The sequence below is a fragment of the Trachemys scripta genome, chromosome 4 (genome assembly GCF_013100865.1).
Source record: "Trachemys scripta elegans isolate TJP31775 chromosome 4, CAS_Tse_1.0, whole genome shotgun sequence".
Lineage (NCBI taxonomy): Eukaryota > Metazoa > Chordata > Testudines > Emydidae > Trachemys > Trachemys scripta.
In genome coordinates, this window is record NC_048301.1 from 121428926 (window position 1) to 121446916 (window position 17991).

The 17991-nt window shown below is 43.7% G+C and overlaps 1 protein-coding gene across 1 annotated transcript in view; it reads right to left on the minus strand.

Annotated features, from left to right (window-relative positions):
* Positions 1–4741: 4741 nt before the first annotated feature.
* Positions 4742–17991, minus strand: part of LOC117876533 (complement receptor type 2-like) — a 74397-nt gene continuing 61147 nt past the window's right edge. Inside the window, exons 31-37 of the mRNA XM_034768795.1 lie at positions 17463–17645; positions 16740–16922; positions 13981–14160; positions 12534–12563; positions 11401–11476; positions 7934–8018; positions 4742–5529 (exon numbers count right to left, since the gene is read on the minus strand). Coding sequence (XP_034624686.1) covers positions 7937–8018; positions 11401–11476; positions 12534–12563; positions 13981–14160; positions 16740–16922; positions 17463–17645 — 734 coding nt within the window. The 3' untranslated portion in view covers positions 4742–5529; positions 7934–7936. The remainder of the gene's footprint in view (positions 5530–7933; positions 8019–11400; positions 11477–12533; positions 12564–13980; positions 14161–16739; positions 16923–17462; positions 17646–17991) is intronic.

Genomic DNA, 17991 nt, shown 5'->3' on the forward strand with positions numbered 1-17991 from the left:
TTTCCTTGGTAGCTTGTTCCTGTGGTGAATCAGCCTCGCTGTTGACTATTTGTGCCTTATTTGTCATATGAATTTGTCTCTTTTCACCTTCCAGCCACTGGGTCTTGTTCTGCCTTTCTCTGCTCGATTAAAGAGCCCTTTAAGACCCAATCTTTTCTCTCCATTAAGGCACTTCAACACTACCATGAAGTCACCTTTCAATCTTCTTTTGATAAGCTAAACAGGTTGAGCTCTTTCAATCGCTCACTAGAAGGCATTTTTCTCCAGCCCTCAGAACCTTTGGTGGCTCTTTGCTGCCCCAGCTCCAATTTCACAACATCTTTTTCAAAGGAGGACACCAAAACTGGATGCAGTATTCCAATATCAGTCTCACTGATGCCGTGTCACCTCCTGTGACAGCCAATTTGCAGCCAATATTGTATAAAGGTTGCCGTGGAAGGGGTCTATGGAGAGGTTCTGATTGGCTGATTATAATTATGCTATCTGTATATGTGTATCAGTTTTGTAGTTGACGTTATGAATATTGGCTCTATACTGTCTGTATTTCAAACTTGTGCTATGCTTCCGGGGAACACCCCAGACAAGTTGGTGTCAGTTCTGCCTAGCCTGCTTGATGGCCCACTAAGGACCATGAGCTATACAGTTGACCCATTGAGAGAAGGCAGATACACCTGTGACTCAGCAAGATATGCAGGGACCTGCCTATGGACAGAACTCTAAGGTTTTTCTATGCCACGTGCTGGATAGAGTGTCCTTGGGACAAAGAAAGCAAAGACCACAGGGCAAGAGACTATAAAAGGCTGATGCCTCGTCTCCATCTTGTCTTCAATCCTGCTTCATACTTCTGGAGGGACTTTGCTACAAACGGAAGCTCTACACAAGGGACAGAATGACCCATCCCATCTGTGGATGTACTCCAGAGACTTGAGTTGAACCTGCAGTTTATTCTATTGCTGCTACAAGTGCTACAAGCCTGAACCAATAATTTGGCATTACCGTATGTACTTGATTCCATTTAACCAATTCTAGCTCTCATCTATATCTTTTCCCCTTCATGAATAAACCTTTAGATTTTAGATTCTAAAGGATTGGCAACAGCGTGATTTGTGGGTAAGATCTGACTTGTCTATTGACCTGGATGTGGATCTGGGTCCTTTGAGAGAACCTTTTTTCTTTTACTGGGGTATTGGTTTTCATAACCGTTCATCCCCATATGGAGTGGTGCTGGTGGTAATACAAGGGAACCGGAATCTCTGAGGGAATTGCTTGTATGACGTCCGATTAGCCAGTGGGGTAAAACCAAAGTCCTCTCTGCATGGGTGGTGTTGCGTGCTTTAATAGTAAAGGACACCCAGCCGTGGGCTGTTACTGCCCTGCTCCAAGCAATTTGTCCGGAATTGATACTCTCAGTAGTGTCCCTCCAGAGGCCGCATCGTTACAGGGGTCATCCAGGATTCCAACTGGGAAGTCTCTGAAGTTCAGGACACGCTTCCTCAGCTAGGGGAAGTATGTAACCCACACACCTTCTGGGTGTGGTGGTGTGTCCCAGCTAGTGGCACCAAGACCACTTAGAGGGAGAGATAAAACGAGTCTTCTCTACAGCGTTAGCTAACAGCCAGGTGGCTTTTAGTTCATGCTGTAGAGGCCCATGCACTAAGCTCCAGAGGTCTCTGGTTCGATCCTGGCCACTGACGACTGGGATCTGTCAGCGTTACAGAGGCAGCTGCCATCCCAAGGAGAGAGCTGCCATGCCACGCCCGGCCGCGAAGAGGTGCCAAGCACCCTTCAGAGCTTCCTGTGATAACCTGTGAACTTTGGATAATAGCGGGGTGCTAGGAAGTGTCACCCCCTTGTGTTGCCTCCAGAGTGTCCTGGGTCAGAGCCCAGTGGGAGGCCCTGGGCTCCCCCACCATCTGCTGCGCCCTCCCCCCCTCCCCCCGGCCGAAACCCTGACCACTAGGCAACATCCCCAGGAGCGAAGACCATCATGAGGCATCCGTCTTCGAAAGTTTGCAGAGGATACGGGAGCAGAAAGGGGAGAGAGGATGAGGGTGGCTCTTGGGAAGAGGGAGAGAGGGAGCCTGATGGGAATCTCTTGTTTATCGCCATCAACCCAATGATCAGATCACTGATGCCTAGAATCTTCCTTGACGTGTTGTAATTGATTGGATCTAGATTTTAAAACGGTTCCCACATTTGCAGATGGAGAAATGTCAGCGAGTTGAGTGGAAGGCCATTGCAAGCTCAGCTAATTATGCAATGTGACTTACGCCCCATCTAACAAGCTCCTTAAACAATAGCTCCCAATTTTCATTCACATTGTCCTGTTTAGTGTTTTTCTCCAAAATACTTTCACTCATCCTTTTGGTCAGCTTGGAAAGTTAGCCCTTTCAGTGCACCCAATATAAATATTGCTGGTTGGGACTCCCCTCTATTGGTCATAAGAACAGCCATACTGGATCAGACCAATGGTCCAGCCAGCCCAGAATCCTATCTTCCTACAGTGGCCAATGCCAGGTGCCCCAGAGGGAATCGACAGAACAGGCAATCATCAAGCGATCCATCCCGTCGCCCATTCCCAGCTTCTGGCAAACAGAGGCAAGGGGCACTTCAAGAGCATGGTTTTGTATGCCTGCCCATCCTGGCTAATAGCCAATGATGGACCTGTCCTCCATGAACTTATCTAATTCTTTGTTGGACCCTTTTATAGTCTTGGCCTTCACAACATCCTCTGGCAAGGAGTTCCACAGGTAGGCTATGTGTTGTGTGAAAAAATACTTCCTTTTGTTTGTTTTAAACCTGCTGTCTATTAATTGGGAGACCCCTAGTTTGTGTGTTATGAGACGGAGTAAACAACACTTCCTTATTTCCTTTCTCCATACCTGTCATCATTTTATAGACCTCTATCCTATCCCCCCTTAGTCATCTCTTTTCCAAGCTGAAAACTCCCCGTATCCTTAACCACCCTTCTCCCATTGTCCCAATCCTAACCACCACACTTTGTACTGCAGCCAACCTCACAAACTGACATTCTATTGAAGCCACTCTTTTAGTTTTACTTATCAGAATGCTTGTGAACCATAAGACTCTCTAGCTTGTTCCAAGCAGTTTTATAGTCTTAACTGCATCTGTTATTGAAAATGGGCTGAAAGATGGAGTGTCGCACCCATTCAGGAAACAAGTAACGAGGCTTTTGTTCCTTTTTAAAAACTAAAGCCACAGATTTGCATATTGAAGTGTATAGTAGAATATTTGTGTCAGAGAGAAGCTGAGCTGACTTACCTTCCCCGTGAACAGTGGGAAGCTGTGAAGCCAGATTTTTAAAAAAGTGGAGAAAGGTGAACAGACTAATGCACTTTTTGTCTGTGTGTACAGAACAGTCCTGTCACTTTGGCCATTTTCTCCACAATTTAACCTGAATGTAAGTCACTGCACATTTGTCTGATGTTTTGAAACTACTTTGCATTTACAATGATACTTTTCACCAATGCTGACCCACATTCCAGCTTAATACTGTTTCAAGATGTTGAAGAAAAATATGGAGCCCATAGTCAAAGCAAAAATAAGTATCCCAAGGCTTAAATAGTAAAAGGCTTTTTTGTCTAGAGACTCTCATCCATTGCCTGATGACATTTCTATGCAGCATGTCTTAGTCTGTGAGCTCTTCAGTGTAGAGACCTGTTTCACTTGCCAAAAGCATCACACAAACCTAGGACACTGTGTAAACACCACAGGAATAGTAAGGTCTGAAGTAAATCCAAATGCTTGTAAAATGTATGGTGCACTTTAGAGTCCTTAACTGTTGCTTATAGAAAACAGTGCACAGTCAATGGATTCAATGCATTAAGCATAGAAAGAAAAGGCTGCACACTGAAGGCCAACGCTTGAGCCCAGTGAGATCAATGGGAGTTTTGCCAGTAACTCCACTGGGACCAGCATTTAGACTGAAATCTACTGTCTTTGGTTTCAACTGACAGTTTTTGGGTTTCATTTTTGAATCATAAAAAGAAGTCACTTCGGGCTTGCCTGTGTGAGGAAATTGATTGGCATAGCTGTAGCAGAATAACTCTTGATATAATTCCCTCGTGGACACTCATTGTGGAAGAGTCCTCTTATTTCAAAATAATTACTTTGAAAGTAAACAATTATTCTAGAATAAAGTCACTTTTATTCCAGAATAGTGTGTCCACGTGAGGGAGTTATAATGGAATACATGTGTTCCAGAACAGCTATTCTGCTATAGTTATACCAGTCAATTTTCCCATGTAAAAAAGCTATTAGGCTACTTACCACTATCAGACAACCCCACTATCATTGTTACGAGTCTTCCCCTGGTAGCACAAGAGGCCTGGAGTTGACACCTGGTTTGTGAAACTGCCCATTCTTAATCCCTGGATCAAGGACACAATGAGTCATAACACCTTTGTACTGTAGCTGGCATTCACAAATGCCTTCAATCAATTGAGAGATTATTTTACAGGACTGCAAGATCAGTCCCTTCACCTAGTACTTTGTGTGCAGGTTATTTTAATTGTAGTTCAGATTAGAAGTTCAGCGTAGGAACCTCTGCTCAAAAATATGGCAAGGTCTCCAAAGATGTAGGCGTCATCAGTATCTTGCATCACAAAATTATCAAGATTGTTTTTAAAGATGTGTTGCTGTAAATTCACAAATCTCCTTTCTAAACAAATATTCCCCCCCCCCATAGCAATATATTATAAATTCCAAACATTTTAAAGAAAGCTTTTGATTTAAAATCAGTATTTAAAAAGTTTAATCTGTAGTTTCATGCCTATTAAGTTATTTTAAAGTAAGTGATCCAAGAAGAAAATTAAATATTGAAGGCAAAATGGGTTAAAAATTACAAAGGGTTGTAAAAGAAGTTGATTGTATCTCTACTATAAGGTGAAGGACATTAAGTGCTATGTCTGTGAAGAGCAACATGAAGCCCTTTTTATAAAATCCATTAACTCCTCAAAATTAAAGGTTCCTTTCACACACACACAACCTTCCCAAACGTTTCCAGAAGACAGCTGTGGCAGTCAATGAAACATGCTCAGGAGGAAGTTCAGAGTCTTGTGCTTGCAGTTTCTAATCAAGGCAGGCTCAGCAGCCCTTGTCTTCTCCTCCTCCAGGTGACAGATTACTTAGTCAACTGCTCAGAAACAAGAATTTCTATGAAAGGGAAAGAAGGCCAGAGCATAATCTGAGGAGTAAGCATCCTTGATGCTGCAGCGTGTCTTGTTCATCTCAGAAGTCCGCATGCAAGGTATTTTCATGGACAAACAGCAGGAGGGAGGCCTAAAAGCTACAGTCTGGTGCTGTGTAAAGTTGAACTTAATGAACTCAACTGCTATAAGCATCTAATGGAAGCAGCTGCAGTAACAACGTCCGCTATATGCTATGGCTTTGCATTTTCCCCTAGAGAACTTCATTGCAAGAAGGTAAATTACTCAGGAAGAAGGTGAAGGAAATGCTTCCATGTTCTCCAGGCAAAATCCTTGACCATGACGAGCAGCGGTTTCCTGCCTGAGAAAGGGATACATCAATGTTAAAACAAAACTAGGTTCTTCTATGCTCCTACCAACGTTTAGAAACATTTTATTGCAATTTTATTATTTTCACTTGGACAAAAAGCAATCTTTTTGAAAATTTTACATTTCCTGGGGAAAGATTCTCAGATCAGCCTACTTTAAAAAAAAATCCTTTGGGTCTGTCTGCTTAAATGTGTGATGCGGTGGATGCTCTGCTTACAGTTTAATCCACATTTAGTCCTGTGGCTGTCACTGTCCATAATGCAAACCGACTTTTGCTGGTGTTGCTTCGCTTTAGAATGCTGACACTTAACACAATGGCACCAACAGCTATCTGCCTTTATCCTTCAGATATACCTACCACCTCATGAATGTGCATAAACCCAAAGAACTGTTTGAGCCTTCTTCTAGTGTGGTTAGAAGTACGCTGTATAGAGAGCAGATTTCCCCACAACTTTACAAACAAAACATGGTTTCAAAGCTAGGTAACATTTGACCCATGATTTCCATCTTCCTTTGTACTAGATGGAAACACAATTATATGCAAGTAATGCTTCAGAACCGATTCTGTTGTTCTAGCTTCCAAAAATGGGGTATGACATTGCAAATGTGATCTGCTTGTAAGGGGACTGTTGCCCCCTTACTAACACTCAGTGGGGGTGTTTTGGTTGGCTAGCTCCCAGCACTAAAAGGGGAAGGGTCGATGGCGAATCAGGAGCCTGAGACTGACTGTCCCCAGGAACAATGGGGAGAGGCCAATGCTCCAGATCAGCCTGATTGACAGGGCGGGCAGGCTAATCAGAGAGTCAGGAGGCCGGGGGGGTCCCGTCCTCCGTGTGAACTGGAATGGCCTGAGTCAGACAGAGGGGGGCCGAGCTAAGGAGAGAGCAGGGGCCCGAGCTGAGCTGCTGGGAGCAGAGCTGCAGCCCCAAAAGCCAGAGCACAGCCCAGAGAGAGCAGAGCTGCAGCAACCAGAGCCAGAGGGGCCAGACAAGCAGCCAGGGAGCAGGTCAGAGCTGGGAGCAGAGTCACAGAAGCAGCCTGCAGAGCAGAGCTGTGCTGGGGGCAGAGCTGCAGCAACCAGAGCCAGAGAGGCCAGAGAAGCAGCCCAGGGAGCTGAAGGCAGAGCAGCAGCAGCAGCCGTGCTGAGGCCGAGTGGAGCTGGAGCTGGGGCTGGAGCCGTCCGGAGCTGGGTGCGGTGAGCAGCTGGGGAGAGTGAGGGGGACCCTGGGCAGTGGGCCCAGCACAGGGAGACGCCTCAGCCAAGAGGCCTTGCAGGCCAAACTTGCAGGGGGATCATAACCCCGACCGGGCGGGGGCGACGCTGGGAAGAAGGGTCCTGCCACCTAGAGCCTGAGAGCGTGTGGCCACCACCATTGCAAGTGTCCAACCCGCAGCATCTCTGCAGCACGGCCAGGGCCTGAGAAGGAGCCTGGGATCTACAAGGAGCAGACTGTGACCTGCCCTGACGTTCCAGAGACACTGTTTGTAATGTTCCCTGCCACAGAGCAGGGTGATGTGTTTTCCTTTAACCTTTCCCATTTTTCCTTATTCTTTTTTAAAATTAATTGTTAATTAAACAACTTGTATTTGCTTTAAATTGTATGGAATAATCAGTGGGTCAGGGAGGTGCCCAGTGCAGAGAGAGTACCCCGGAGTGGGGACACCCTAGCCCCTGTCCTAGGTGACCACAGCAGGGTTGGGGGTTGAGCCCCCCAGGAATCCTGGGCCCCAGCCTTGTTGGGGTTACGAGGACTCAGCCAGACAGGAGAGTGGAAGGGGAGCTCTCAAGGGCAGGGAGGCCTCTGGGTAAAGGAAGTGGAAGCGGGGACTCAGATCCTTTCGCTAGTCCACTTCACCGGGGTAGTGCAGAAGCCAGGAAAGTTCCCCACAATAGCGGGACCATTCCCCCGCTTACATGCTCATTTGCTGCAAACAAAAGCTTAGACAAACCACAAGTGTTTGTGGTTACAGCAGGCCCTATTTTTATTCAAGCAACGGAGGAGCAAGAAGATTGGGAGAAAAGTAGTCAATTTTCCATTCAACATAGTGTCTTTGCATTAGAGCAATAATATTCAGATCTCTGTGGTTCAGGAGCCAATAGCAATCATCATTACCCAAAGGAGCCACAGTAATAGAAAATTATTATTATTCTCACAGCAAATAAGTTAATAACTCAGTGCAAGTTGGTAATTGGCTAACATAGTAAAAGCATCCTGATTGGTTAATAACTTTTAATATTATGTGCTGCAAAGAACTACAGGAGACACATTAAAGAGCCACTTACAGCTCTCAAGCCTCAGTCTGAGTATCTGCATTACGGTAAGTTAGAGCTGATATCATTCACCACAGTTTTGACATTTTTATGTTGAAGAAATTGATTTAAAATAAGCCCATACCTGCTATGGTGCAAATGAATTTTTTTGTTCAGTTATGTGGACCAAAGGCATCTGGTTCTTGTTGTTTTCATGTGTATAGTAATAGCTGAATGGTGGAGAGGAAAAATAAAAGTTACATTTTCAAAGGAAAACTCTAATTTAGTTTCTTTTAAAAGGAGAGACTGGAAGTAAATTTATATTTAGACTCAAAACTAATTTCAGAGTTTTATGGCTGTTGAAGTTTGGAAAGTTGTTCTGAAGATATTTGAGGTTTCACTGATAACATCAGAGGACACCAAGATTAATTAATTTACCATCTCAGGCGGCGCACTCGGCACCGGAAGGGTCAGGATATCACGTGCTGCCTGCGCTGCCTCCGGCGTCGACGGTATCCTCACCGCAGGTGAGGCACGTGTGGACGGGACCGGACTACTCCGCTCAGCATGAGTCGGAGGTCTGGATCCTGAGGGGGATCGTGGGCTGCTCAACTCAGGTGTGGCCTCACCCCTATCGTTTTCTTGGCACCGCTGAGTCTTCCCTTGCTTCTTAGCAGGGGAGCGGTGCCGACTATTGATGGGGCATCGCTGAGCACCGACGACACGCCCGGAGCTGGATCGGGTCGGCGTGCCGGTGCCAGGGCCAATGCCAACTCCATTAGTAAGGCCCGGAGACGGATATCTCCTTCGCGTTTTGTTCTTGGTTTGATCGACCTGCAGTTTTACAACGCTCACTTACGTGAGTCTCGCCCAGACAGCGAAGACACTGAGCGTGGATCGCTTCTGGGCATAGAACTGCGACAGGAGTCGCACGACTTGAAGCCTGGGGCACGGGGCATGCCCCGAGCCAGGCAACTAACTAGACATTCAGACTACTAAGAAGAGTTGTACTACTAAGGTTTGCAGTGCTGCAGCAGAGCTGGAGCACTAAGTTCCGACTATCTTCACTGGTGGCAAGAAGGAACTGAGGGTGGGGGGAGTGTGCAGCTCCCCTTATAGCGCGATATAGAGGCGCCACTCCAGGGGTTGCAGCAGTGCTCCCCCACTACGGGTACTGCTAAGGGAAAAACTTCCGGCACCGGTGCATATGGCGAGCATGCACACCTACTGTGGAATACACAGGAGCAATCACTCGAAGAAGAAAATAAGGCTACCATAGGACATCGCAAGAAACTGAACATAGAGCAAGTGAGAGAGGGGAAAGGATTTTGGACCAGACTGTTTAAGACACTTTGTTTACAACTATTTAAGTCTATTGTCTGACAGTTTGGAGAAGGGAGAGAAAGGGTTTTTGTTTTTTCATAATTTTTAAACACCTTCTGCCCCTGCAATTAAAGTTTGAGGGTTCACAATACACATTCTCAAAACCACTTCCATTCCTAGTCCCAGAAAGTCTTCCAACAAAACTTGAGAGAACCATGTTACATCGCTGATATTTCAAAGGTAAAAAAGCAGCAGGGGAAAAAGGGGAAAAAAAACCTTTACATCTCTTTTCTCCTCTTTTCAAATGTTAGTATATTACAGAGAAGCAAAAAAAAAAATTCTTTTTGGATCTAAATGGGAAAAATCCATCATTTCTTTGTAGCATGCTAATATCCTGGTGACAGAAAAGAATGTTTTGGGTTTGTTTATTTTTGTAAAAATACATTATAATAATGCTTCTTCCAGAGCAAAGAGCCTAGGAGGGAGAGAAGTTTTTTAAATATTATATATAAAGATTGGTATGTGAAGAACACTAAACTATCACCACCCGCAGACTCACAAAATTACACTAGTGATTACCTATTTCTTTTGCCCCATTGTTGCATATGGAGATCATGATTCTTTTAATGAAATGTTTGGCCAGCATTGAATGGTGGAACCAAAGAACAGTTCATACACATATTGAAATGAATGGAAATTTAGAAAAATCCCTCACCCTGCTTTCTGGGTAGACATAATCCTCCAGATAATGATGGTAACCAGGAGAAGCAGCAGCACGCCACCTACGATCCCTGAGAGACAACAAGGAGAGAACTAAATTAGTTGGACAAATGGGCTTATGAAACACAGAAATAATATTATTGGCCTTTGCAGATTTATAATTAACTCACAAAATCCCAAACAAAGTTAAGAGGTGACGGCATTCCTCTATCTGTACCACAAGGGTTTTTGAATCCTGAGTTATTGTCTGTGTTTACAAAGTTAACATTTCATATTGTACTATTCTCAGGTTTTGAGCTTTAGGCAAAAACATAACATTACTGCATTCAAAAAGTTCACTGTGAATAAGACCATCTATTCGTGTTTAAATATAATATGTGGATTCGTAGTGGCACAATCAAAAGGAGATTTACATCATGCACAAATGGGTCACCATNGCTTCTGGGCATAGAACTGCGACAGGAGTCGCACAACTTGAAGCCTGGGGCACGGGGCATGCCCCGAGCCAGGCAACTAACTAGACATTCAGACTACTAAGAAGAGTTGTACTACTAAGGTTTGCAGTGCTGCAGCAGAGCTGGAGCACTAAGTTCCGACTACCTTCACTGGCGGCAAGAAGGAACTGAGGGTGGGGGGAGTGTGCAGCTCCCCTTATAGCGCGATATAGAGGTGCCACTCCAGGGGTTGCAGCAGTGATCCCCCACTACGGGTACTGCTAAGGGAAAAACTTCCGGCACCGGTGCACGTGGCAAGCATGCACATCTACTGTGGAATACACAGGAGCAATCACTCCAAGAAGAAAATAAGGCTACCATAGGACATCGCAAGAAACTGAACATAGAGCAAGTGAGAGAGGGGAAAGGATTTTGGACCAGACTCTTTAAGACACTTTGTTTACAACTATTTAAGTCTATCCTCTGACAGTTTGGAGAAGGGAGAGAAAGGGTTTTTGTTTTTTCATAATTTTTAAACACCTTCTGCCCCTGCAATTAAAGTTTGAGGGTTCACAATACACATTCTCAAAACGACTTCCATTCCTAATCCCAGAAAGTCTTCCAACAAAACTTGAGAGAACCATGTTACATCGCTGATATTTCAAAGGTAAAAAAGCAGCAGGGGAAAAAACCCCTTTACATCTCTTTTCTCCTCTTTTCAAATGTTAGTATATTACAGAGAAGCAAAAAAAAATAATTTCTTTTTGGATCTAAATGGCAAAAATCCATCATTTCTTTGTATCATGCTAATATCCTGGTGACAGAAAAGAATGTTTTGCGTTTGTTTATTTTTGTAAAAATACATTATAATAATGCTTCTTCCAGAGCAAAGAGACTAGGAGGGAGAGAAGTTTTTTAAATATTATATATAAAGATTGGTATGTGAAGAACACTAAACTATCACCACCTGCAGACTCACAAAATTACACTAGTGATTACCTATTTCTTTTGTCCCATTGTTGCATATGGAGATCATGATTCTTTTAATGAAATGTTTGGCCAGCATTGAATGGTGGAACCAAAGAACAATTCATACACATATTGAAATGAATGGAAGTTTAGAAAAATCCCTCACCCTGCATTCTGCGTAGACATAATCCTCCAGATAATGATGGTAACCAGGAGAAGCAGCAGCACGCCACCTACGATCCCTGAGAGACAACAAGGAGAGAACTGAATTAGTTGGACAAATGGGCTTATGAAACACAGAAATAATATTATTGGCCTTTGCAGATTTATAATTAACTCACAAAATCCCAAACAAAGTTAAGAGGTGATGGCATTCCTCTATCTGTACCACAAGGGTTTCTGAATCCTGAGTTATTGTCTGTGTTTACAAAGTTAACATTTCATATTGTACTATTCTCAGGTTTTGATCTTTAGGCAAAAACATAACATTACTGCATTCAAAAAGTTCACTGTGAATAAGACCATCTATTAGTGTTTAAATATAATATGTGGATTCATAGTGGCACAAGCAAAAAGAGATTTACATCATGCACAAATGGGTCACCATTCACAACCCACTGTCTAAAACCTAGAGCTCTTCAGACTGCTTGAAATGAGTAGATCAACTATGTTCTAGTATATGAAAAACCCAAGCTACTGCGCCGCTGTAGCGCGTTAGTGTAGACGCTACCTATCCCATTTGCGTAAGTAATTTACTCCCCAAAAGGTGGTAGCCAGGTCAATGGCAGAATTCTTCCATTGATCTTGCACTGTCTATGCAGGGACGTAGGTCGGCTTACCAACTCCATTCAGGTGTGGATTTTTCACACCCCTCACTGACAGTGAAACTGAGCTAATATTTTAGTGTAGACCAGACCTGTGCCAGGTGCTCTAGAGGAAGCCCTGCAGCAAAATTGAAGAATGCTAACAAAGCTGACAAAAATCTTAGTCCAAGTGGCTTTGTTGCATATGGTTTCTGGACATAAAATAGTTGTTGGTTTCTAGACAATGGAATCTCAAACCATAGGGAACTCCACCAGGAAGTGAGGTTTTTAAAGAGTCTGATGATGGAGGTACTGTACTTTTCCTGGTTCACATGCAGTCTTGTGGAGAAGCAAAGGTTTGAAAGCTGGGAAACTGACTCTATAAAGAAGGTTTAGAAACAATGGGCCAGATGTTCAACTAGAGTAAATCAGCATCTATCTGTCTATCTACCCCAGCTGTGAATCTGACCCCAAGTCTTTTTAGTAAACTATTTACTGAGGACTCCTGAGATGAAGTTATAGGAACCTAGAATGGGGGAAAGAAGGGAGGAAAAAAATTGAACTACTATAATATGAAAGAGGAATCACAGCCACATGATTTCTTCAAAAAATATTTATCCAAACATTTTCTGTATCTCAGGCATGTTACAGATTTTATTGGTGAGAGCTAGAAAGCAACATTTATTAAAAGTCCTCCCCATAGAAAGGCCCTTGCAACTTTTAAAGGGAGATAAACCACTGTAACCCAATTGCCTCTGCCAGCACAGGAGAAAGCTCAGCACTGTATTGAGTGGCTGAGCAAGAGAGAATCTCTTTCAGTTCACCTGCTAAATCAACCACATATCAACTCTGAGGGTTTTGGGAGCACGTCACACACACACTGAATTAAGCTGACAGGACAAAGTGGTTGCTTACAGAACTGCCTTTTACTGATAAGGAGAAAATTTAAAGTAAAGACTAAGGCATATTTTGAAAACTCCAACCTAAATGCAGTGAGTTTTACTCAGAATAACATAACTGTCGTGAAAAGCTCCCCTTGGGGAGCCAATCAGCACAGCAAAACAAAAGCCATGGTTGTAACACTGATTGGTGTTCTCTACATACACTCAAACCATATTAGGACATCATATTGTATTTTAGACAGGCCTCAAGTTGAGAGAATTTGCTTTTTACCTTCCCATATTTAGGGCCTGTCTACACACAAAAATCACACTGATTTAAGTTAAATCAGACTTTAAATCAATTTAGTTAACCTCTGTGTGGGCACGCTTATATCTGTTTGAAAATTCTTATATTAGTTTAGCTTGCATTCATAATTTATAGGTGCAGGCTAAACTGCTGTAAGCCAGGTTGGAATTGCTTTGAGTGCCCACACACAAAGTTGCACTAGTATGATTAAATCTGCTTTAAAAAAAAAATAGCACCTTTAGTTAAGCCCTTGCAACTGTGTGGGGGAGACCAGGTATTAGTCTTTTTATTGTATGTGTCATGAAACAACTGATGCAGATATATTCAGGAGACATATACACACACTGAGTTCACTTTGTGTAACCGTGTAGCTTTGTTCAAATAAAAAATTGAAAACCTTAAATACAATCTCTTTTCTATCCTAGATAGGTACTGTCTACGCAGCCAAAGAAACATTTTATCTTGTCTGCACACAAACTTGCACTGGTTTAACTAAATTGGGTTTAAAAAAAAGACCTGTCTAGTGTTGGAAATCTGTGTAAAGCAGGCCTCAAAATAGACAGGGGGGTTGTGTTGCAGATTCTGCAAAGGGCAAATCTCATTTCCACCTCTATTTTCATTTGACCACTAGGTGGAAACCTAACACAGGGAATAAAAATCAAATATTCACCATCTACTGTTAGGCTTGCTAGAGTCTCATCGCAGCAAAGACTTAACTCAAGAGCATGCATTTTTCCCATTTATTCTATACATACTGGATTTACAGACTGGCACAGGAGGATTCCAGGTAAAGTCATGTTGGCACTGTATCAGACTGCTGCCTTCTAGCACATAACCGTTGTCACATTCCACAGTAACATTAGTTCCAAATCGATATGTAGTTCCCGCTACTGCCTTCTTGCCACCTTGAACTTCTGGGAATGCACATCTGATCTCTGAAATAAAGTCAGCAATAACAATATTTCAAGAAGAGGAGGAAAGTAAGTTGCAGAAGATGAGATTGCAGGTTTTTTAGGTATAGTCAGGGCCATCTCTAGAGGGGTGGGACTTACCACGCTGGGCCAATCGCACCAGCCTGCGCCCCCCCTCCAAAGTACGGGGCCAGGAGCAGTTACCCCGATTCTCCATATCCCAGGGGACAGCTCTGGGTGTAGTTATATTCACTTAAAAGTGACAAGAGCAAACATTTAATCCTATTACTGTACCAAGGTGTAATTTGCTGCCTTGTCGCTGGAGGAATGTAGACATACAGGGCAAAATCCTGGCCCACTGAAGTCAGTGGGAGTTTTACCAGGATTTCAATTCATAGTCTGTTTCACTCTTTAGTTTTTATGCGCTAGCTCAGTACTGCGTTGAAGCAGGAGAAAGACTTCAAGCTCTTCAAGGCAGGCAACTGCGATTTTATTTTTAGCTGGTTTGTGGGGGGAAAACCCATTAAGTCATTTCTGTCTTTAATGTTTTGTAGAACAGCGCAAGCATGACAGGACAAAATCAGAAAGGCTAAGGAACAAAATGGATTACACATAGCAAGGGACATAAAAGGGAATAAGAAGAGGTTCTTTAGATGCATTAGAAGCCAGGAGAAAGACAACGGAAATTATAGGTCATCTACATACTGGGGAAGGAGAACTAATTGATGACATCAAGAAGGTTCAGGTGTTTAATGCCTATTTTGCTTCAGCCTTCACTAAAAGGTTAATGGTGACCAGATACGCAAGATAATATTAACAAGAAAAAGGAAGGAAGACAAGCCAAAACAGGGAAAGAACAGGAGAAAGAACATTTGGATACGTTTCATGCATTCAAGTCAGCAGAGCTTGATGAAATTAATACTAAGGTAATTAAGGAACTAGCAGAAACACTCTCAGCAATATTAGCAACTATAGTCAAGAAGTCATGAAGGATGGGTGAGGTCCCAGAGATCTGGAAGAAGGGCAAACACAGTACCTGTCTTTAAAAGGGGGAACAAAGAGGACCCTGGGAATTATACACCAATCAGCCTAACTTTGATATCTGGAAAAGATACTGGAATATTAAACAATATATAATTACCTAGAGAATAACAGGATTATAAGGAATAGCCAGCATGGATTTGTCAAAAACAAATCATACCAACCAACCTAATTTCCTTCTTTAAAAGGGTTACTGGCCTAGTAGATAGGTGGGAAGACGTAAACGTGATATATCTTGATTTTAGTAGGGTTTTTCACGTAGTCCTATATGAAAGGGTTCTCAAACATTTTCTTTTTGAGACCCGTCCCCGTCCCCCCCCGCCCAACATGCTATAAAAACTCCATGGCCCACCTGTGCCACAACAACTGGTTTTCCACATATAAAAGCCAGGGCCAGCATTAGGGGGTAGAAAGCAGGACAACATGCCACAGTGACCCCCCCGCCACAAAGCTAAGTTGTTCAGGCTTTGGCTTCAGCTCCCGGTGGTGGGGCTCAGGGCCCCAAGCTTCAGTCCCATGCAGTGGGGCTTCAGCTTTCTGCCCTGGGACCCAGTGAGTCTAACACTGGTCCTGCTTAGTAAACCCCTGGAAACTTGTTTGAGACCCCCTGAGGGGCCCCGGACCCCTGGTTGAGAACCACTGGTATATGACATTTTCAATAAGAAAACCATGGAAATGTGGTCTAGATTAATTTCCTATAGATGGATGCAAAATTGGTTGAAAGACCGTACTCAAAGAGTAGTTATCAATGGTTTGCTGTCAAACTGGGAGGGCGTATCTAGTGGGGTCCTGCAGTGGTCAGTGCCCTGGGTCTGGTACTAATAAATATTTTCATTAATGACTTGGATAATAGAATGGAGAGTATGCATATAAAATGTGCAGATGACACCAAGTTGGGAGGGGTGCAAACAATTTGGAGGACAGGATTAGAATTCAAAATGACCATGACAAACTTGAGAATTGGTCTGAAATTAACAAGATGAGATTCAATAAAGACAATTGCAAAGTACTTCACTTTAAAAGGAAATATCAAATACACAACTACAAAAGTGGAGTAACTGGCTAAGTGGTAGTACTGCTGAAAAGAATTCAGGGGTTAGAGTGGATCACAGATTGAATATGAGATTCACATACTCGTTTTCAGTTGTGCTTAACAGCAGTGAGACAAACACACATCAGGGGTAAAGTTTCCTACCTACCTTCCCCTCCATCGCATTTACATCTCCCCAAATACTTTTAACTTCATTTTCATTAGTATTTCTACACGATTCCATCTTCCTTCTGACACTTTTATAAATTCTTTCAACTGTAATCTTGTCCGGCAGTGCTCAGAGAGCCGTGCTCTCCACCGGCATCAGTATGTAAATTCCACTGAAGTCAACTGAGCTTCTTGTGCCAGCAGTGATTATAGCCCTGTGTGTCTCCCTGGGGGATCTATTCCCAGCTGTGAATTTTGTGGCATTAATTGGTGTGTCTGAACATTCCTTCTTTTGCTTTAAATCCTGTTGAGTGACTGACACATCTACAGCCAAAGGGAAGAAGCCAACCGAAAATCCATTCACCTTCACATAGAGGAGAACGGTGGCTCCAAGTTCCAGATGTGGTACAATAGATCGAAGTCTCTCCACGGAGAGCATAGCTGGGTTCACAGCTGTAGTTCACATATGTTCCACTGGGGAAAGCTGCCAATGGCTTGGCATTGTGCTTCCCTTTGACAATGACCGGAGGTGGGGGACACCGCAACACTAACGGGGCAGAGGGGAAGAATCCTGTTTAAGAACAGCTTAAAATAGGCTGGTCTGCAGGAAGGGAAAAAGCCCAGGATGCATGTGTTATGTCAAACCCTCCATTGCACCAGTGATGCAACACATCCAAAAAAGATTAAATATCACCTATCTAGATCCCCCAATCTTTTCCCAATCTGCTACTTTTCTGTTCCTACAAATTTCTCTTGATTCCCTTAAGAATCCAAAATAGAATTTGTTGAGAGGGGGATGAATTTTGTTGATTTGTGTTTCCATTCACACCGTTAGGACGCTCAGTGAGACAGAGCATTGCTAGATCTCTGGCTGTCAAGAGGACAGAGCAGGATGCAGGCGATCAGCTATCACAGTGATGAGCACAGTCAAGAGATAAGAGGGTAGGTGGATATTTGTATTTTCCCCATTCACAGCTGAAAAGTGACCCCAGGATTCAAAGGACGTTTATTTTTTAGCCTCCAGGCACAACCCTACCAGATGTTGATCATCTCAGTTACCCTGCAGTCAACCCTGATTCACACTTACCCTGTATGCAGACTGGAACTGGAAGATCCCAGGTTCTATCATCTTGGCACTGAATCTGACGGCTGCCATTCAGGGTGTAGCCAGGATCACATTCAAACCTAACTGTGTCCCTGGGTCTATAGACAGGTCCACGTCCAGCTACTTTTCTTCCATTCTGGATTTCTGGAGCGATCCAGAGAACCTCTGAAATTGAAAAGGTGCAGAAGGCGTCAGCTTGCCCGGCAAGTGGGGCTGTTCAGTGGGCGCTTGGCACCTGTGCTGTGGACTGGCTCCCTACCAGTTTCTGGGGAGAGTTGATGGTATTGCTTTTAACCTCTAAAAGACAAACTCTTTAGTGCTAGCCTGCCTAAAACCACATCCCATGGGTACCATACTGCTCCTCTTGTGGTGAATAGAGGCCCCAGATGGATCCCTCTCAGTGACAGAGAGAGCAGGGCTGTTGGGAGAGCTCCCGGTGAGGGGCCCTCAGTTTGGTGCTTTGGTCTTAAACAGTACTGGCCTGTTGGCTTTTGGGGGACACATTTTCCAC